At 43.2% G+C, this 21,708-nt stretch overlaps 1 protein-coding gene across 4 annotated transcripts in view; it reads right to left on the bottom strand.

Annotated features, from left to right (window-relative positions):
- MAP4K4 (mitogen-activated protein kinase kinase kinase kinase 4) overlaps positions 1 to 21,708 on the bottom strand; it is a 274,266-nt gene that overhangs the window by 78,007 nt on the left and 174,551 nt on the right. For all 4 annotated transcript variants that reach the window (XM_032793935.2, XM_032793938.2, XM_032793939.2 and 1 more), the window contains exons 5-9: positions 17,592 to 17,702; positions 14,895 to 14,985; positions 12,672 to 12,802; positions 7,529 to 7,583; positions 2,653 to 2,731 (exon numbers count right to left, since the gene is read on the bottom strand). In XM_032793935.2, the coding sequence (XP_032649826.1) occupies positions 2,653 to 2,731; positions 7,529 to 7,583; positions 12,672 to 12,802; positions 14,895 to 14,985; positions 17,592 to 17,702 (467 nt within the window). The remainder of the gene's footprint in view (positions 1 to 2,652; positions 2,732 to 7,528; positions 7,584 to 12,671; positions 12,803 to 14,894; positions 14,986 to 17,591; positions 17,703 to 21,708) is intronic.

Genomic DNA, 21,708 nt, shown 5'->3' with positions numbered 1-21,708 from the left:
TCGGTGCCGCGGCAGCTCGACTTAGGCTGTTGCTCAGATTGCAGCGTAGATAGTGACGCCGCAGGAGCTTTGAGCTTCTTGGCTCGCGGGGAGAGGGAGCGGTGCTGGACAGGTTTCTGGGCCGGTGCCGGCTGCCGAGATGTCTTCGTGGTGCCAGCGCACTCCGGTGCTGACGAGGCACTTCTCCCCGTTGCGGAATGTCTGGAACCCAGTGCCGAAGGTGGAGGAGTGAGGGCTGCCTCCATTAGGAGCGGCTTGAGGCGAAAGTCCTGCTCCCTTTTCGTCCATGGCTTGAAGGATTTGCAGATCCGACACTTGTCTGCGAGGTGGGACTCCCCCAAGCACTTGAGGCAGGAGTCATGAGGGTCTCCTGTAGGCATCGGCCTGTGGAAAGCCGAGCACGGTTTTGAAACCCGGTGAGCCAGGCATTGGCCTGGGCACCGGGTGAGGGCAAGGGCTAATCCCCAACCCTCTGAACTATATACACTAACTACGTTTAGGAAAAATTATTAAAAGTATTAACTAGAACTACAGAGAATAACTATATACACAATAAATATTAGAACGACTAAATAGCTAGGGAGTGGAGATCAGCTAAGCTGTTCCAACGACCAACATGGGCGGTAAGAAGAAACTGAGGAGCAGATGGGTCGGCAGGGGTATATATTCAGTGCCGCAGCGGCGCCACGCCAGAGGGCGCCCAGCCGACCACTGAGTGTTGCTGGGGTAAAAATCTTCCAACGAACGTGCATGCGGCACGCGCACACCTAATTGGAATCGATATAAGCAAGCACTCGAAGAATTATTTCCTTTTCCTCCCAACAAAAATGGGCTGCAGTACTGCTAGCCATCACTAGAGGCCACTGGACTTGACAGATCCCAGCTTACATATAGAAGACACTGCTGGGAGGAGGGAGAAGGAAGTAGAGGGTTCCTGGCAGCTGCAGTTCCCAGAATGCCCTGAGGAAAGGAGAGGGTGGCACATAGGAAACTCCATGCAAACCTGGGACCAAACATCAGGCTGTTTCTCTCTCTGGATCCCTGGACTCAGGGGGGCGAGGGGGACAGTTGTTGGAGTAATGGGGGGCCAACAGCTGGGCTCGGGGAATGGGGTGATAAGCGGCAGAGAAGGAGGAACTAGGTTGTCGTAGGGGCTTCTTTAACACTCTAATCCTGGAGGAATTTTTGTGTGTGTCTGTATTGTTACAGACATACTTGCTGACAGGTATTTTGAATTAAACCAAAATAACTGAAACTGGCAATTATGCAGTGTTATTTTGACAAATGAAATTTGCAGACTTTTAAAATATTGTGCACAGAATTTTTAATTTTTTGCTGCAGAATGCCCCCAGGAGTACATGAGGCATGCTTAAAGAGACATTTTCAAAATAATTTTTTCCTTACCTCTGTTTCTAATAAAACTTGAGAAACAGAGTGAAAATAATGCTTAAAATTGTATTTTTCATCACTTATCCTGTTTACTTTTTGCCCTTCATTCACCTCGCTAAGTAAAAAACTATCAGTACCACTGCTGTTTTTAGCCAATTTAACATTCTGATTCTTATGCACTAGCAAAATGCTGCAATGTTGGGGTTATAAACACTACAGATAATGCTTACATCTAAAACAAATGCTTACATCTAAAGCATTTTTTTCATCCTTTTTCAAAACTCTATGAATAGATATGAATTCATAAACTCCATGTTTTATAAAAATGTATTTAAAATAAACACACTCACACAGATGCTCCAATAGTAATTACTGTATGAGAAAGTCATTCCAGCATTCCAAACAATGATCCAGTGCACCAAGTCAACAGAGTTAATTATATTATTTATAGATCAGTGTAACTGGTCACATCACTTTACTAATTTATTTTTTGATAGGACTCTAGCATTCAACCTCATAGTCATACAATTTCCATTCACTGAGGGCATATTTCTTGTATGAAACAAACTCTCACACACACTTTTCCTTCACTTAAGAAGAAAGCACAGTAAAGTGTTACTTTTCTTAATGCTGAAGCTTTCATTGATGATTTTAAGGTTATCATGTTCAAACTACATAAACCCTCATTCTAGTGAAAATTATTGCTTCATACAAATCAGTTGTGTCTAATAATGGGGAGGAAAATCCTGTATTGTTAAGGGATTATTCCCAGCTGGCAAGAGGAACAATTTCAATCGTTTGCAATAATTATAGTAAAAGCCTTCATTAATTTTAATAGTTCCTTTCAACTCAGCATCTAGAAGTCAAAGGCGCTGTCCTGTTTCTTTATAATACTGTATCTTAGAAAAGATATTGCATATTAGGAATGCAGCAGAAGTCTAGTCTTTGAGCTGTCGTATAATTTGTCACCTTAATATGATGCTGCTCTGTCAACAGAACAGCTCATTTTTTGTCTCGTGATCCAAAAGACAAAATTTTGCTGAAAAAAAAATAGAGCTAAAAAATACTCAATGCACATCTCATTTTGTGCTTTGATTTAATAGTGCAGAAGATAATAAAAGATTGATTTTAGCCAGCCTAAATTATTTTACAGTTCATGGAAATTGTAACAAAAAAGCATCCCATGAAATAAAAGATAAGAAAGTGCTATGTTGTAAAGGAAACATGAAACAGACTACAGAAAACACAGTAGCTTCTACATACCATTTCTTGGATTTTAGCCGTGGAGGAGGGTTTCTGGGTATAAGAAACAGCGCCCTCATTGGATGCATGTCACAGAGGGCTGGAAAAAAATAAAATTTTGTTCAGTTGTTTTTCCACTTCTCATGATTCTGCATTTTCACTCTCTTCACTTCAGAATTATTTCATTTTCATAGACATTTCCCCACCATCAACCCCTACACATGATGGACACGGGAATGACATTAAGCAGAATTAAACTGAAATACAAAAGTTAAGACAAAAGTTCTGCCCCTAACTCTGAGTTTAATGCAGCCAAAAATAAAGGCCTAGATTATCCCCTCAGATTCAAACATGATGGGAACCTCTGTGCAAAGATCTCCATCTCCCTCATGGAAGGGAGAGTCAATCACCTCTGCAGCACTGTCCCCACACCATTCTCCAAACCCAAGAGCACTCCGTAGTGTACGGATCCATAAAGGTGGCAGGGGTAGAGACATAGCAGGTTGGGGGCCAAAATGAGGCCAGGAGCAAGGGGGCCCCGTTGCAAAGGAGGACATCCTGGTATCTCAACTTCAGCTCAACACCACTGCCAATGAGTGAAGGGGAAAAAACGGTGCTGAAGGCTAGAGATGGTAGGGGGCAAAGGACTCTGTGCAGATGGCCCTAAACTCCCATGCTTGGCAATGGATTTCTCAAAATATCCTGCAGGGAGCACAAACCTAAAGGAATGACCAGAGAGGATACCAGTGAGGGGTTCATTGTGACTCATTTCCTTCCCCAACAGACTCCATTGTGAGCTCTTCTGTAAGAGGGGCCAATCTGAACCCAACAGTTTAGCATGAAGTAATATCAATTACCAAGTCCAGTCAGGTGAAATGCACACACAGGCTTACAGAGCCAAGTGACAGAGATTTAATTACAACAAGAGGAGGTTGCTTACTTGTAACTGGAGATATATGGTCCATCATGCATCCAGATCCAGAGATTTTGAAAGCAGTAATGTCCGTTGGTCCATTCCGTGTGCCCTTGGCTCACCTCATGGTTTCATCAGAGGTGATAAAAGATGGGGTGGACCGACCATGTCTCCAGTTCCTTCTCCTCCACAAATCCAGTGGATCCGCAGCAGAGGGGAAGGAGGCCAGGAAGTGGAATAGAGATAGGGACTCCAATTACAGGTAAGTAACCTCCTCTTCTTTTTCATATGATAATCTCTATTTGTATTCCACTGAGGGCGATTAACAAGCAGTATTGACATCAGAGGAGGGTGTGAGGATGAGGATGGAACAGCTGAGTGGAGGACAGCCATGCCAAATAAGGCATTCATAGCAAAGTCCTGCACCCAAGCATAATGCATAGAGAAGGTATGTAATGAACTCCACATGGCCATCCTATGTATGTCCTGAACCAGCATATCTTAGTGGGTGACTGTGGTCGAAGTCTGGGCTCTCATGGAAGGGGCCCTCACCCCGGAGGGAGGAGGCAATTCTGACAGCTGATAGCACAGTGGAATGCACCCTGAATTTAATTTAGATATTCTCTGTGTGGAGACTGCCTGTTCCTTAACTCTCTCAACTATAGTGATAAACAATCTAGGAGATTTCCTGATCGGTCTTGTCCTCTGCAGGTAGAAGGCCAAGGCCCAATGGATGTTGAAGGTATGAAGTTGTCGTTCCTTTTCTGAGGCATAAGGCTTCAGAAAGAAAGCAGTAAGTGGATGGGCTAGTTGAGATGAAACTTGGATATGACCTTTGACAGAAATTTGGGGTGTAGGTTCAGAGACACTTTATCCTAATGGAAAGTGGTGACAGGAGGGTCTGCCATTATGGTCCCATGCTCACCTATCCTTCTTGCCGAAGAGACAGCTGCAAGGAAGGCAACTTTCATGGAAAGGAGGGACATGGAACATGAAGCCAGCAGCTCAAAAGGCTGTTTCATTAGTGCCAACAGAACGAGGTTAAGGTCCCACTAGGGAGCAATAGGATGTAGGGTGCGATGGCTCCGATGAGGCCTTTCTGAAACCTAGTAGTCAATGGGTGTGTAGATACAAAGGGTCCTTCCATGGCAGAGTGGAAGACACTAACTGCCGCTAGATGTATCGTGACGGAGAGATGCAAAGCCTTCAAGGGCAGGAGATAATCCAAAAATAGGGGAATCAGCACCTCTTCTGGGGAAAGCCCCTTCTGCTGGGCCCAGGGGGTGAAGTGGTTCCACTTGGCCTGGTAGGAACACCTAATGGACTCTTTCCTGCTGCTCAAGGGGATGTTTTGCACCTCTCATGAGCACACCTGTTCTAGAGAAGATGCCCATATAAATACCACACCCTGAGGTGAAGTATTCGCATATCTGATCCTGTTGTGGTGTTGCCTCAATAGCTTCGAGAAAGTGGGGACCAGCTGATATGTGGAGTAGGTTGGGAAACCAGAACTGTCTGGGCCAGCATGGGAAAATCAAGATGACCATTGCTCTGACCTGTCTGATCTTGTGGAGTACTCGTGGCAAGAGTTGTAGAGGGGAGAAGGCATAGTTAATTTGGTCCAACCAGCAGAGTATGAGCGCATCATCTAGAGGGAAGGGACCACTACCCTCCTGGGGCAGTAAGTGCTGCATTTGTTGTTGACTACAGAGTTGAAGAGGTCCCTGGTCAGAATCCCCCATTGGTCGAAGATATCGCATACTACGGTGTCATGGAGTTCCCACAAATCGTCTGCTGAGGGAGAGTCTGCAATCACTTTCTGAGCCCCTGGGACGTAGGCTGCAGATAACAGGATCTGGTGGGTGATGCACCAATTCCAGAGGTTGATCACCTCCATACAGAGAGCAGTTGATTTTGTGCTCCTTTGTTTGTTGATGTGGTAAAAAGTGGTAGTGGTGTCCGACATGGTAAGAATACGATGGGGATGGATGGATGGGAGAAATACTCGGCATGCCTTCCTTACAGGCCGATGTTCTGAAATATTGATGTGCATCCTGGATTCCCAAGGGGTCCCACGTTCCCTGTGTCATGTGATATGTGTGCGCTCCCCATCCTATGAGGGATGCGTCGGTGATGATCGCCCGTCCAGAGAAGAGGGAGAAAGGAGACCCTCACACAAACCTGTCGCAGGTCCATCCGACACTGAAGGGAAGAGTGCCACATGCTTCCTTACCTCTCAGCTAGACCCTGGCACACAGTCCATAGTGGTGGTGCCACCAGCGCTGACTTCAGACTCTGTAGCTGGAGGTGCACTCCTGGCAGCCTCAGGCTGATATACAATAGAGGCTACCCAGACAGGGTCTGAATGAGGTCTCACGGCAACTTCTATGAGGGGCTTCCGGAGGCAGAGAGCCCAACCTTCTCAGGTATGGCTGGGGAAGCACTGGCAGTACTGTACCTAGATGCAATGTGAGCTTCTCTCAAGCAACAGAGGCAGCATTGATGTTTGTTGCAGACTGAGAAGGAATGCAGGCAGGAGGCACAGATTTTCAAGACTGAGGTTTTCAGCACAGTCCAGTACTCGCATGTGGGTATGGGTGGGAGGGTCCACGCGGAACAAAACTCCCCAGGAAGAACCCTAATTCTACTCCTAAAACTAGCAAACTAATAAAAACTACTACAAAAACAATAGAAACAGTAAACTACTCTTAAAACTATGTTCAATTGTATATTTTTAAGGCACATCACATGCAAGAGGACACTAATAATTCCAACCCAGACCATGCAGCAGTAAGAAGACACTGGGGATGTGATCGGTCTGCCCCTCCCTTTGTCACCTCAGACAAAACCATGAGGTGAGCCAAGGGCGTATGCACGAACCAACAGAAGCTACTACTTCCAAAATCTCTGGCTCCAGACACAGTGCACATGTATAAACCCTCAGTGGAATACAATAGGGACTAGCACTGGATGAAGAGCAAAAAATATGCACATGATCTGAACCAAAAAGTGGTTTAAGAAACCTAAAGAACTATGGTTACATGCAAACTAATAGCGAAATAGTGGTTCTAACGCTGCTAGCTTTGTGCTAGTTGATTCATCCTGGGAGAAGCCTCTGTAGATTTGGACCCATGCAAATATGCAATTATGAGAAAAACTCATCCGATCTCTTAAAACATGAATGTGTATAAGAACACTAAGCTGTACGTTAGATTTAAAAATCAGAATTGTAAGCATGGGCTACGATGAAGCTACCATTTTGAGGTTAGACAAAAGTCAACACCCTCTTAATTTTACCCTCAAAAATCATCAGACTTGACAGCTGAAAATACTCAGATAGTCTGCTTTTAAACGTTGTTCACTGACAGTGTTAAAGCTAAATCTATAATTTAAACCACTGTCTTCCAAAAGTCTTCTACTCTGTCCAATGAAAACGAAAACAATTCATAAGAGGAGATTTAAATAGATAAGTTTCAGAGTTCAAGAAGAATGTTACCATTACACAGACTCATGTAAATCAGAGATAGAAAGACTGCATGGCTTAGTAGGCCCTATCTCCCTGACAGAGCAAAATTTTTCAAGCCAGTACACTTTTAGCATTTTTTAATCCTAGTCTGGTTTTAAATATCCCAAGCAATAGGGCTTCCACCACTTCCCCGTGGACACAATTCCAAAGACCAATATATCTCAAGGTCAGGAAGTTTACAGACCCATTGACTTCCAAATAGTCCTGTCATTGCTATTACATTACTACAATTACAATCGCTGCACAGTAATGCTTTCACACTGTAGTAGTATCTTTATCAAGAGAGTTGCCATTTATAGGATTTTATATTTATGGTGCAGGAAAAACCAAGGAGTATAGATACACCAACAGTGCATTTTCAGAAACCTCAAAACTGGGTTTGAATTACAACCAGCAACTCATAAGTATATGTTTCTGTCTTAATGAGCCCCTTAGGAAAAAGCACACATATCACTTACGGGGAGCTCCTTCTGCCATCTCAATGGCCGTAATGCCACATGACCAAAGGTCACTCTGCAAAGAAAGAGACCATATGTTAGTAGATATGTTGTCATACTCCGTAATGGCATCTACTAATGAACTGCAGGTAAGAAACTAAAACCAGCTACCAAGGTTATTTAAATAACAGTCTTTAAAATGGCTTTTCTTCTTTTAGCCCTAATATAAAATGCCAGATATGATACCATACAGCATCTGTGTTATCTAAACACATATACAATTCTGCACACGTAATTTTTTAATAGTATACAAACACTTTCATATCAGGACATTTCAAGACATAATTAGTTCATAATTGCCCAAAAGTTAAGTTCTGTAAAAAATAATTATATTTCCCTGAATATACTTATTGTAAGAGGTGAACATTCCCCAGTAGTATTTGCAATCCAAACACTGCAGGCCTCTCCTAGCATATGAGACTTTGAAAATGCATAGACTAGAAACAAAAGTGAAACCAAGAAGTCAGTTTTCAGATGTGTTAATTATCAGAAATACAAAACCTTAAATAAAATAGTTCTAAAAATTAGATTTTAAAAACTCTTTTCTGCTGTTGATAATCTAACAGTATTTTTATGTAGGGATTTTTTGAAAAAAATTGAGCCCATCATTGCTCATTGGCAGTTCAGCCAAACCTCTACCTTTACATTTCCCAATAAAATTAGAACGTGTCTTAGCAGCATGAATTCCTAATGCCAGGAGACACAGGCAACCAGCCATGTGCCCAAGAAAAGTAAGAAGTGTTCCATGGACCACTGGTGGCCAGAGTGAGCACCTTATCCCAGCAGTCTCCTATTATGTATGTCATTACACAAGGGGGATCCTGGAATGGAAATCTTTCAGGATATTGGCATTGGATAGCCACTAGGACCAGAGGATAACCACATTCCCTGCTGAATCAGAACTATGGTTTAGAGATTCTCTTCCACCATAGGAACACCCAAAATAAGTAACTGCTGAAGAGTCCTGGAATGGAACTGAGCTCAAGGGGCTACAGTAGGTCCCGACAGGAGACAATATCACTCCCATTCAGGATGTGGGGAAGAGAACTACCATTCAGAAAAACAGTGCTCAGAGCTTCCAGGTTGATAATCTTCTTAGAATATGGCAAGACATACTGGAATGGGTGAACAAACTCTTCTCTGTGCTCACCATTAGCTCCAAGCAATGGAACAACTCCATTTTCAGGCCCTAGAAGCTTCCCAACCAGGCACCAGTTTGTTCTGGCTCAACCCATCAGTTGCAATGATTAAAGTAAGCCTGTAAAACACTAATTTTCTAAGAAATAGAATATGTAGTAGGAGGATATTGAGAAGTCTTTATGTGAAGTACCTCTACTTCATATCAGGAGCAATAAGGGAGTGTTTTAAGAGACATGAGCATAAATCACAGGTTTTGTATGCCTCATGGAATTCCTTTACATTTGATCCCCTTTAATTATTAAACATGTAGATTAGTTTGGGGGTTTTCTCTCCCTCAGAATCATTTCTATCTATTGAGGTCTGTTATCTTACTTTAACCTTCACCCTTACGTCTTATCAACTCCACCCTGAAAGGGATTAAATTTTTTCCACAGATCTCAATCAGGGCAAGGAATATGTAAAGTTATTAGTCAAGACAAATGGGCTTAATCCTAGGCCTGGTCTACACTACGCATTTATACCGATTTTAGCAGCGTTAAACCGATTTAATGCTGCACCCGTCCACACAAGGAGGCCCTTTATATTCATATAAAGGGCTCTTTCAACCCGTTTCTGTACTCCTCCCCGATGAGAGGAGTAGCGCTGAAATCGGTATTAACATATCGGATAAGGGTTAGTGTGGCTGCAAATCGATGGTATTGGCCTCTGGGAGGTATCCCACAGTGCACCACTGTGACTGCTCTGGAAAGCAATCTGAACTTGGATGCACTGGCCAGGTAGACAGGAAAAGCCCCGCAAACATTTGAATTGTATTTCCTGTTTGCCCAGAGTGGAGCTCTGATCAGTACGGGTGGCGATGCAGTCCCAAATCCAAAAAGAGCTCCAGGATGGATCGTACGGGAGATACTGGATCTGATCGCTGTATGGGGAGACAAATCTGTTCTAACAGAGCTCCGTTATAGAAGACGAAATGCCAAAGCATTTGAAAAAAATCTCCAGGCTATGATACAGAGTCCACAGACAGTGCTGGTGGACAATACGGAAAGCCAGAATAATGGCGTCATGGGGAAGGGGGGGCACTGAGGATTCAGCACCCACGTCCCCGCCAGTCTCGAAAAGGATTTGCATTTCTTGCTGAGCATCCCATGCTGTTAGGGTCAAAAACATTGCCGGGTGGTTCAGGGTCTATTCTCGTTCAATTTGTACCGCTGCCCTCCCGCCTCCATGAAGAAGACGGGTGAAAATAATCAGTTATCTTGATTTTCTCAATGTCAGCCTATGTCTACTCGCAGTGCTCGGCTAGGATCCTTGGTTGATGGAAGCAGCAATAGACAGCCGCATCTCTTCCTCCGTCCCTGGATGCGATGGTAACCGTCGAGACGGTAGCTGTCCTCTCATCGCTTTGGGTGTCTTGGCGCTGGCTCGTGAGGATCTGCGCCGAGGCGCCAGGTAAAATAGGATGACATCCGGTTTTCCGGCAGATGGCTAAGACGGATGGTAAACCCTCTACATTAGCAATGAGGGCTGAACTATCAGCCTCCTTTCATGTGTAAAGCAAGATTCTTACTGCTGATATCATAGAGCGGTGTGCTGCGTCCTCTCCCCTCCTGTTTAGTCGCTGGAATTCTAGCGCTGAAGTGCTTCCTCATGTTTATCTCCTAAAAGTCGTGTTTCTTATTCCTGCATTCTTTATTACTTCATCACACAAATGGGGGACCTGCCAATGGTAGCCCAGAAGGTTGGGAGGAGGGAAGCAAAGGTGGGGTTGTTCAGGGACACCCCTAGAATGGCATGCGTTATCATTTCTGTGGGATCTGACCGCGGACTGTGTTTGGTTCTGATTGTACACTGGTTCTCTAGTACACTTCCCCTTATTCTAGGCAGGACTGACTTATTTTAGATACAATAAGAAGAATGACCCGGGGAGTCATTCCCATTTTTGTCTTTGCGCCCCGGGCGACCTCAGAAGGGTCAGCAGGCAGACCATGACGCAGCAGATAGGTACGAACGACTGTAAACCGTCATGATCATCCAATTTAGCATGGCCAGCGATGTACAGAACGACTGGTAACTGTCTCTGCTACACTTGCAAAGGCAAATGAATGCTGCTCTGTGCACTGCATACTGCCTCTGTCAGCCATCGACCTCGGTGACAGTGACAAAGGCAAAGGGGCTCATGTGCCATGCTTGGGTTGCCAGTGCAATCAGGGAAAAGGGCGCAAATGAATTGTCTGCCTTGCTTTCATGGGGAAGGCTGAGGTGGCATTTACCAGATCACCCGCGACCCTGTTTTGCAACATTGCATTGGGATCTCAACCCAGAATTCCAATGGGCGGGGGCGACTGCGGGAACTATGGGATAGCTACGGGATAGCTACCCACAGTGCAACGCTCCAGAAATCGACGCTAGCCTTGGTACATGGACGCACACCACCAAATTATTGTGCTTTGTGTGGCCGTGTGCACTCGACTTTTATACAATCTGTTTTACAAAACCGGTTTATGTAAAATTGGAATAATCCTGCAGTGTAGACGTACCCCTAGCTAGACGTTCAGGTGTGCATATCATCAACCATGGACATTTATATATCTAACATGAGTATCAACCCCAATGCACTAGCTCCAATGCTCTTGATTTAACTATAATCACAGACTTTCACATTTCCTAGCTACCTCTCTTAGTTTTAATGTTTGAAGAGTTCACTAGTCTGAGTAAAGATTAAAAACACATTTCATATTTTATTCCCTCTCTTGTGGCTCCCTGAAACAAGCTAAAAGGTACTTAGGAGATTTCCAGAAAGCTTCTATAAAGGAATTTAGCTTTAGAAGAGGTAGCAAAAACAAAAAAAAATTTGGTATACATACCATCAAGCCAATTTTACTTTTAGGGAGATTAGATTTGATGCTTGTAGCTCAGTGCAGGACCAGTTGCGTCCAATTAATTTTTGGAGAAATATATCGTTTGATGGATAAATCTTCTATGTGATTGTGACAGAGTGGTGAGAACAAGCAGCTGAACCAGCACTCTGGTCACTGTAAATCCAATTAGTTCCCTCCACTCCAGGAGGGGGCTTGATTGAAGGAAGGCCTGACTAGTTATTAGATCAGCCTCAGCTGGGAAGAACTAAGGAGATAATTAGCCCATTAACTGTAAGTGTAGAAAAGAAGCACAAGAAGGAAGTGAAAAAGAGAGAGAGAAAGAGAAAGGCCAGCAAGGCTAACGTAATGGGAGACCTCTGTGTAGAGAGCTCTCTTCTATCTTGTAAAAGGGGATGATGATTGTACGTCCCTTTAAATAGAATTGCTGCATGGGACTGTAAAGGGGTGTTGGCTGGCTGATATAACAAAAATAAAATACGTGATGTGGGTTACAAACCAGAGGTGGTAAAACCATTTGTGCAGGAAGACAAAAGTGGAGAGCTGTGCCCAGCCACAGTGATTAACATTCAGATGATCTCTCAAACCAGGACAGCGCATGCTTTAACCAGCTCCTTCTCTATTACACTGTAACTTAACTCTTCTATTCTGTCAAAAAGATGTATTTCAGATGGGGGCTCTATTTAAGGCAAAATGTTAAAATGTATTGTTTTGACATTACCACAATAAGCAGGATATAGTAAACAAATTAAAATGCTAAGATATTCAAAGAAATCGAAAACAAAATTTCTTCTTAAACTCTTTCTATAACATTTTGTACTGTGCCGAGCACAAGGGGATCCCTCTCCCTGTCTGAGGCTCTTAGAAGCTACTGCAGTACAAGTTACAAATACAGTGTTATTAATTATGATCATCTAGTAACGATCTGTTCTTTGTACTCACCTTATACAGATTTACCTTTACAAGAAATCACTCTCACAACCATACAAGGAGACAAAGTAAGAGACAAATATAAGAGCTGCCTTCACTCATGGTTATTAGACACTAGATATCACTATATTATTACTGTGAGAACAGGACTTTCTTACTCTGTAATCGTAAGTAGCATCTGGATTTTCATCACAGGCAATAACTTCTGGAGCCATCCAGTATGGGGTTCCAATAAATGTGTTTCTCCTGCCAACCGTCCTGTCCAGCTGGGCACTAACACCAAAATCCACTGTGGGTGGAATAAAGATTAAAATAAAATAAGAGGGGGAAAAAACATGCTGTGATTACTTCTCTAAGATAATTTGGAAAATAAACCCATGTGGAAGAGCCATGTTCAGGAGAAACTATTAAGGTTAATATTCAAACTTGCCAGTGTCCTCAGGCATCAGACCACGAAAGTCAGGAGAAAGAGCAAAAACACAAGCAGCTCTTCAGGACCTCTCACTGGGCTGCCTGTGCAGTCTTCCCATTATCTGTGGAGATCCCTTCCATAGCAGAGAAAACAGATGCAAACATATTGTCTTGGGGGCAGAAGGAGACTTGCTATCTCCATTGATCATGAGACAGGGTGTCTTGGCTTATCCAGAGCGACCCTGCTTTCCACAGATGCTCTCATGGTGTGGCAGCACCACCAGGTCAGCTCAGCCACCATTTGGTCCTTCACATTCTCTGCCCAAAATCCAGGAGAGAAAATCAAGTACTGCTCACAGGGACTGCTTCCTGTCCTAATACATGTGAATGAGGCACAGTGGGAAGCAAATGCGGAGCACAGTTCAAAAGGTACTAATTCGGGGCTCATCTACACACAGCTTTTGCAGTTACTGATTAATTAACTTGGTAGAAAAACAATTTTATTAAATTAATGCAACTGCCCTTGCACAGACATGGTTATACTGGTTTAACTGTTTTGGTACGTGTAAATTTAATGCACCAAACTATATAGATACAAACCCCTTCATATAGTGTGACTGCATCCGTATTAGGCAGTGTTTCTCAAACTGGGGCTGCCGCTTGTGTAGGGAAAGCCCCTGGTGGGCTGGGCCGGTTTGTGTACCTGCTGCGTCCGCAGGTCCAGCAGATCGCGGCTCCTACTGGCCGTGGTTCGCTGCTCCAGGCCAATGGGGGCTCCTGGAAGTGGTGCGGGCTGAGGGGCATACAGGCCGCTGCTTCCAGCGGCTCCCATTGGCCTGGAGCATGAAACCGCAGCCAGTGGGAGCCGCCATCGGCTGGACCTGCGGATGGGGAAGATAAACAAACCAGCCTGGCCCACCAGGGGCTTTCCTTACACAAGCAGCAGCCCCAGTTTGAGAAACACTGGTATTAGGTGTGAACTCATTTAACTGAATTTGTTTTTCTACCAATTTAGTTAAATCAGTGCAAAACCTGTGTAGACAAGCCCTATTAAACCAATAGTATAGGAGCTGCTGTGTCCTGCTTAGAAGACCAAGAAACGGGTAGCTCCCCGGAACACTTTTATCCCAGCATACAAGGCATCTTTCAGAGTTCCATCTAAAAGGAATTTGTTGCTGGGCAGGAGGTCCTTAACTTGGGTCTATATTTCACCAAAAGGAAGGTGACAACCTTAAAATAGAACAAATGCACAACATTAAAATGTGTAGTAACTGAAAAAGGCAAAATAAATCAGCATGGAAGCATCCCACCCATGTGGAGCCTGGAGGACGAGTATCAAAACAAACATGTAGTTTAACCTCAATATGTATAAACCACTAACTACACAGTACATGTTGAGAAATTAATTTGTAAGTGGTTGGGGACAGGGATAAAAGAACAGATCTCATGTGAACTTCTCTGTCTTGAACAGAAGTGGCCAGGAATGATAATAGCTTCAAACGTTCCAAACGGGCATTCCAGGTCTGGAACTAACTTAGACTTTCTGCCTCAGACCAGTTGTGAGTGCTATACACATTACTTAGATGTTTGGGTCTGGAGCCTGAGCAGCCAGCACTTCTTGAACTGAATGCAGATACAAAAAGATACCCACTACGTCCTAATTTTGTGTGATTGGCTTCTAAGCCCAAATTCAATGGAAGCAGAACCAATTCTGGCTCTAAGCTGACCTGTAGAGTCATACAAAGAATAAGTGAAGGACATGGAGTGATCTACCCACTGATATCGATATGACAGGGATTCCTTGACAGACAGGGAGGGAATAAGGCCAGTGTCCTGACTCAGACTGCAGCAATGACACAGGATATATTACTGTACTAAAGAGCATGCCACACTCCTAAGAGGTCAAATAAAGTTAGGGAACATGCAAAAAACATACATGAACCAGGAAGTGAACATGCTTGCCTACTTACCAAGCTTCACCTCTGCATTTTCTGTTAACAATACATTCTGCCCTTTGATGTCCCGGTGAATCACATGGTGGGCATGAAGATGTGCCAATCCCTTCATTTAAAAAAGGAAGACATCTAGGTTTAGGCTCTTAGTTTTGCAGCAACCGTTTCATAAAAAGTCTGAGTTGACACAGACAACATACTTAATTAGTTACCCTGGGAGCTGTTTTAAAAAGAGCTCACACCGTTCTCCAGTGGCTCTTGGGGTCCTGTCCTGAATGCATGAAACTTGATCCACAGTAGACTTCTAGCAGCGTGCCACCTGCCTACATTTTCATAAGCTAGCAGGGAGGAAGGCCTCAGGTTGTGCACATACTGTACACAAATAAAGTCCAACAAATGCTTTTTAGCTGTAGCTTTCAGGGAATTTTGGATTACATGAAGTTCCAATGCAATGAAATTGGAGTTCAGTCACACACAGAGTCACCCTTAGAAGAACAAGAATGTAGCGTGGGAAATGAACCAACCCACCTATATTTTAATGTGAGATATCTCACAAAAAGAAAAGGGGGTACACAATTTATGTTTGGTGATAAAAGGATGCTGGCAACAGACAACAGCACACTTGCAAAGTTGCAGTTCTGTTGTTTAGCCTCCATAAATCTGATCTCTGATCATTCTCCTTCAAAACACACCACATTAAAAAAAGAGCATTATACTGTCCAAAGGAAACAAAACCTACTGGCAGATGGTGCTTTTTGTGGCTACAGCACTTGGATACATGCCCCCAAAGCATCACACTGCACAAGTCCTGTGGAGGGGAGGAGGAGGACGACGACGTATGTGGTATTTTACCGTTTACTGCAATTTGTGGAGCAACGAACAAACGTCTCAGCAACTGACTTGATTTTGGTTTCTCTCCAGCAATCAGTTTGGAAAATTATACTCTCTAGTGGCATCATCTTGCTTGCTCATGCTCCCCTCACATACTTTTAATTTTTTTTTTTTTAACTTTACAGTTACAGAAGGTTAAAAGAGCAGTAAATTGCTGTAAAACAGGCTTTTCTAACACATGTTCTTCATTAAACACTCATTGACCAGTTTGGCTCGTCTTTTTTTAAACCATTAGTAAGTATGACAAACAATACAGTTTGGAACTCCTCCTTGCAGAGGTTATGAGCTAATGCTATGAACGTTTTATGTCCTTGACATCATCTGCTGGGCATTAACACTAAGGTTAAATTTATTTCCTGTGGAAATTAAGGCTTCTGGTTGCCCTGGCTTGGCACAACAATTTGCAAAGCCTCATGCCACACTGCACCAGCCAGGCAGATAGTCATGTGTTCTCACCTCTTTACATCTAATCATATGAAAAAGTCCATGAGTGTTTGGGATGGAATAAGAGGACAGAGAAAGGTCAAAGACTAGATACTTCTTTCAGTTCAAATTTTGAACAGTTGCCCCATCACCACTTGGTATATGTTCCCCTAGGTTTTCACTTGCACAAATCTTAAGCCCATTAGCCCATCTAACTCTCATTCTCTTTATTATACACTGAGTGTGGCTTCACATCTTTACCTGATGAGGACCTAGAATGTGCATAATATTGTATGTTGCACTTCAGAAAGAATTTACATACAATCTCATACGTGTTGCAGATCAAATGTAACTTTTACATTGGTCAAGCTAAATGTTACAATACTGAAGTCAGTTATCCATGTGACTAAAATATAGCTGCCATCGGGTATTCATGTCACCCACATTCCTATTTGCTAGTAAACAAGAATAAAAAATGGGCCCAAATGCCCAACAGCAGCACTTTTCACCATCGCTCAGAGTTAGGGCAGGAAGCCAAGATTCTTCTTTTGCTCCCTCATCTCCCCAAAAATCACTCTGCTAGCAGTGTACAAATGCACAATGGACAAATGTGGATTCCAGAAGCACTGATTTACGTAAGGACCACTTATGCTTTTCTTTAACATAATTCCCTTAACTACAGGGATTATTACTGGAGCAATTCTATTCACATACTGTACTCATGGTAATAAGGTTGGGAGGGTTTTTGCTTTTTAAATTAACCATAGAAAGCTGGACTAGTTTTACTCACCATAGCAATCAAATGTCAAATCAAGAGACAGTATTCACTTGTACCAGCTGGAAATTAGATTTGAAAAGTAACGAAACAAAAATCTCCATTTTTCAAACTACTGTAGATGGCGGCCATCTTTCAAAAAAGTACAATTATTTAGTAATGTACTCCAGTAATAGAGGTGCCTAACTGAACACACCAGTTTGCATTCTGCCTTACATGTGATTTCGGAACAGATTCATGTTTAAATATTAAAAGAAGAATTTTCAAAGGCATGCAATATTGGCCTCTCTCAACTCCCACTGGGTTCAAGAGGAACGGAGGTAATGCCAGTACTGAGCACTTCTGAAAGTGTCAGCCAAAATCTCATTTTTTATTATGTCATTGTTGGTATTGAGGTGTTATTAGTCAGTGGGCTACAGCGATATGGAAAATTGTTCTCAAACTCTAAACTGGTTTCCCATGACACAGTTCTCCACTTTTCAGCAAGACTGCCATTATACTACACGGCAGCGATTTGAGGCTTTTATTCGTAGAAGCTCAACCTAGACATCATTCTTAGGCTGCACCTGTGTTAGTACAGAAATAGGATTGTATTTTTTCCAGACACAATAGACTATCCTCCTCACCCTTAGAATCTCTCTGGAGATATACGCTATCCAGTCTTCTTTTAGAGTGTTCCCTTTTGTGTTCTTCACAAGGTCTGTGATAGAGCCTGCACCACAAAATTCCATAACAAGCTGCAAAAGAAACATAAGGACAAAGCCAGTATCAAGCAAAAAACTCACACTTGTGTAGAGCAGCAAAAGAGCTCAGGGTATGGGCGCTGTGATGTTCAGTACAATGCTCATGTCACACAAAGACAAAGTTTAATGTCTCCACATGGAGAGTGGATCCAAACCAAATGTCTCTATTATGATATACAGTACCCCCTTGCTATAAGGAACCCCCAGGGATCCAAGTAATTTTTTCAGTATAGCCAGGGGTTGGTTATAGTGAAAGGAGGAGAAACAGCTACTCCAGCATGGGGCTGCGATGGAGAGAGAGAGCTCCTTCAGCCCCAGGGAGGAGTGCACTGCAGCACCCCACTGTAACCCTGGGCTGGAGGAGCTGTCAGGCCCTTGCCCCGCAGCCCTGAGGCAGGAGGAGCTCTCAGCACTGCCACCACAGTGGGCAGGGCTGGAGGTGGAATCCAAGGACCATGTTTGCTATAGCCCAAGGTTCACTATTGCTAAGGGTGTTATAGTGAGTGCCTACTGTATACGAAATATGTCTCATATTAGATAGCTCATCTTCAATGGCTGATTTATTCATTGTAATTTGATGCTGAGCATCTGGATTTTCTCCATTAACAGCATTGCTTAACAAGCCTAGTGCTAAAGAGTTAAACTGATCACACCATTACATCCCTCTCTCCGCAGTTTCCATGTATTTACAAGGCTCAGGAACAGCTATTGGTTTTGCATGCACATCTGTGCCTCAGCTTCCTGAGGGGCTGGATACTGTTACCCAAAGCAAACTCAAATGAAAACATTTAACTTTAAAATATTTTCTACTTGTGCAAGCACTAAAAACCAACTTCCCTCTGTTCATAGCACCCTTAGAGATTTCCAATATTTGATTTAGAAACTAACAGATTTACGGTATCCTGATTCTAAAACATGTGCATGCCTGTCATACATCTCTTGCACTACTGAAAGCCAGATTAATTCCTAGGCATTACATGCTTTAACTAAACATAACTGTATACACATTAAAAGTATCTTACAAGGCTCAATTTACTGTATACTGTACAATAGTTATCTGTATTTTAAATACTTGTCAGTTATCAGGGCACAGAATGAAAATGTTACTGTTAAGGGGACAATAATGCAATGTAGATGGTGCTGATAATGCAGATGGTGATGGTGTGGACATCCCAGAAGCATTAAAGAAAAGAGAAATCATAAGTGCTGGCTTATTTTTAAGGCAACATTCTCTGCTTCATTAGCAGGAAATGTGTTACTATCCAGCTGGGAAAGAAAACAGTTACTTATCACAGAAATAGGGCTTGAAAGGACCTTTAGAAGTCATCAAGTCCAGTCCCCTGCACTGAGGTAGAATGTTTATGTAAACCATCCCTGACACACATTTAAAAACCTCCAATGATGGGGATTCCACAACGTTCCTTTGAAGCCTATTCCAGACCTCAACTACCCTTATATTTAGGAACTTTTCCCTAACACCTAACCTAAATCTCCCTTGCTGCAGATTAAGCCCATTACTTCTTGTCCTACCTTCACAGCACATGGAAAACAACGGATCACAGTCCTCTTTCAGCAGCCCATAATATATTTGAAGACTGTTATCAGGTCCCTCACTCAGTTTTCTTTTCTCAAGACTAAACATGCCCAGTTTTTTTAACCTTTCCTCATAGGTCAAGTTTTCTAAACCTCTGGTCATTTTTGTTGCTCTCCTCTAGACTCTCTTCAATTTATCCACATCTTTCCTAAAGTGTGGTGCTGAGAATTGGACACTACTACAGTTGAGGCCTTACTAACACTGAACAGAGTGGGACAATTACCTCCCATGTCCTACATACAACACTTCTATTAAAACACCCCCAAAATTATTTTAGTCTTTTTTGCAACTGCTTCATATTGTTGACTCATATTCAATTGGTGATCCACTATGAACTCCATACCCTTTTCAGCAGTTCTATCACCTAGCTAGTTATTCTCCATTTTGTAATTATGCATTTGATTTTTCCTTCCTACGGGAAGTACTTTGCACTTGTCTTTATTGAATTTCAGATCAAGTCTCCAATTTGTCAAAGTTGTTTTGAATTCTAATCCTGTCCTCGAAAGTGCCTGCAACGCCTCCCAGCCTGGTGCCATCTGCAATTTTATAAGCTCTCCCCTCCATCTTCCAAGTTACTAATGAAAACATTGACTAGTACTGACCCTGGACTGATCCATGGGCCCAATTAGATACACCCTCCCAGTCTGACAGAGAATCATTGATAACTAAGGCTGCGAGCCTGTCACGGAGGTTGCGGAAGTCACAGATTCTGTGACTTTCTGCGACCTCTGTGAAATTCCGCAGCAGCAGTGGCCAGTGTGGCTGATCCCACGGCCACCCCAACAACTGGCCCCAGGGAACCACCTGAGCGATGGCCGGGGTGGCTGGCTCCGGGGACCACCTCAACAGCAGGGACCCCCAGAGCACCGGGGCCCCGAGACAGCTAAGATTTAGTCAGGGATGTTTACAGTAAAAGTCATGTGACCTGTCCATGTCTTCTACTAAAAATACCCGTGACTAAATCTTAGCCTTATTGATAACTACTCTGAGTACGGTCTTTCCAACAGTTGGGCATCAATCTTATACTAATTTCATCTACACCAGAGATTCTCAAACGTCACTGCCCCACAAACCCCTTCTGACAACAAAAATTACTACACGACCCCAGGAGGGGGGACCAAAGCCTGAGTCCACCTGACTGTCACTGTCCTGTGCAGGGGAGCTGGAGCCAAAGCCCAAGCCCCATTGCCCTGGGCAGGGAATGGTTCAAAGCTGAAGCTCCAGCCTGTAACCCTCAGGTTTCAGCTTTGGCCCCAGGTGGCAGGGCTCGGACTTCAGCCCTGAGCCCCAGCAAGTCTAAGCCAGCCCTGGCAACCCCCGCTAAAACACCGTCGCAACCCACTTTGGGGTCCTGACCCACAGTTTGAGAACCACTGATCTAGATGGCATTTCCCTAGTTTGCTTATAAGAATATCATGTGGGACTGTGTCAAAGCCCTTACAAAAACCAATATATATCACAGCTGCTGCTCCTCTGCATTCCCCTTCCCCCCTCAAAAAAATCCAGTTAAGGTGGTTTGTCATGATTTATTTTTGACAGATCCATGCTGCCTATTCCTTAAAACCCCATTATCCTTTAAAGGTTCACCACCTGAGTGTTTAATAATTTGTTCCAGTATCTTCTGAGGCATCAAAGTTAGGCTGACTCGTCTATAATTCCCTGGGTCCTCTCTGTTCCTCTCTCTAAAGACAGATACTATGTTTGCCCTTCAGCATTCGTTTGAGACCCACTGGTCCTCCGTGAGTTCTCAAAGATAACGATCCAGAGATTGCTTCAGCTACTCCTAACAGATCCTTGGATAAATTTCATCAGGCCCTACCGACCTGACTACATCTAACTTATCTAAATATTGTTTAATCTGTTATTTCCCTATTTTTAGCTTGTGTTCCTTCCTCCTTGTTGTTAATATGGTGTTGAGTATCTAGTCATCATTAACCTTTTTAGTGAGGACTGAAGCAAAACAGGCTTCTTGATATGATCTCCTCCTCAGCTATGCCCTGTTCTGCCTTTGTAACAACACTACAGGGATATAGTGTTGATAGTTTGAAATGCTACTATAACTTGAAACATGCTGGGGAAAATCAGAAAACACAAATATGACGGATATTAGGCATTTATGCAGTGTAAGGTCTAGTGTGACACACTTGATTTTTAGTTATACAAAGTAGGCCTCAGTTGTGCCTTCTCATTCTGCATACAAACAAGTTGACAGCAGAAAAACAGGTACACTGCATGCCTGCAAAGTTACCTTGAAATAGCAGGACAGTTGGGGGCTTTTGCAATATTTTGTAACATAGAAAGTAGGCATCTAGACTGCCCTGATATATATGATTTAGTAAGAAACTGATTGACACAAATTGCTGAGGTCAGTGATCAGAATTATAATTATGGTTATCTGGAATACCA

The sequence above is a fragment of the Chelonoidis abingdonii genome, chromosome 1, assembly GCF_003597395.2.
Source record: "Chelonoidis abingdonii isolate Lonesome George chromosome 1, CheloAbing_2.0, whole genome shotgun sequence".
Taxonomy (NCBI): Eukaryota; Metazoa; Chordata; order Testudines; family Testudinidae; genus Chelonoidis; species Chelonoidis abingdonii.
The sequence above is the reverse complement of the archived record's forward strand: the minus strand, read 5'-3'. Positions and strand labels throughout refer to the sequence as shown.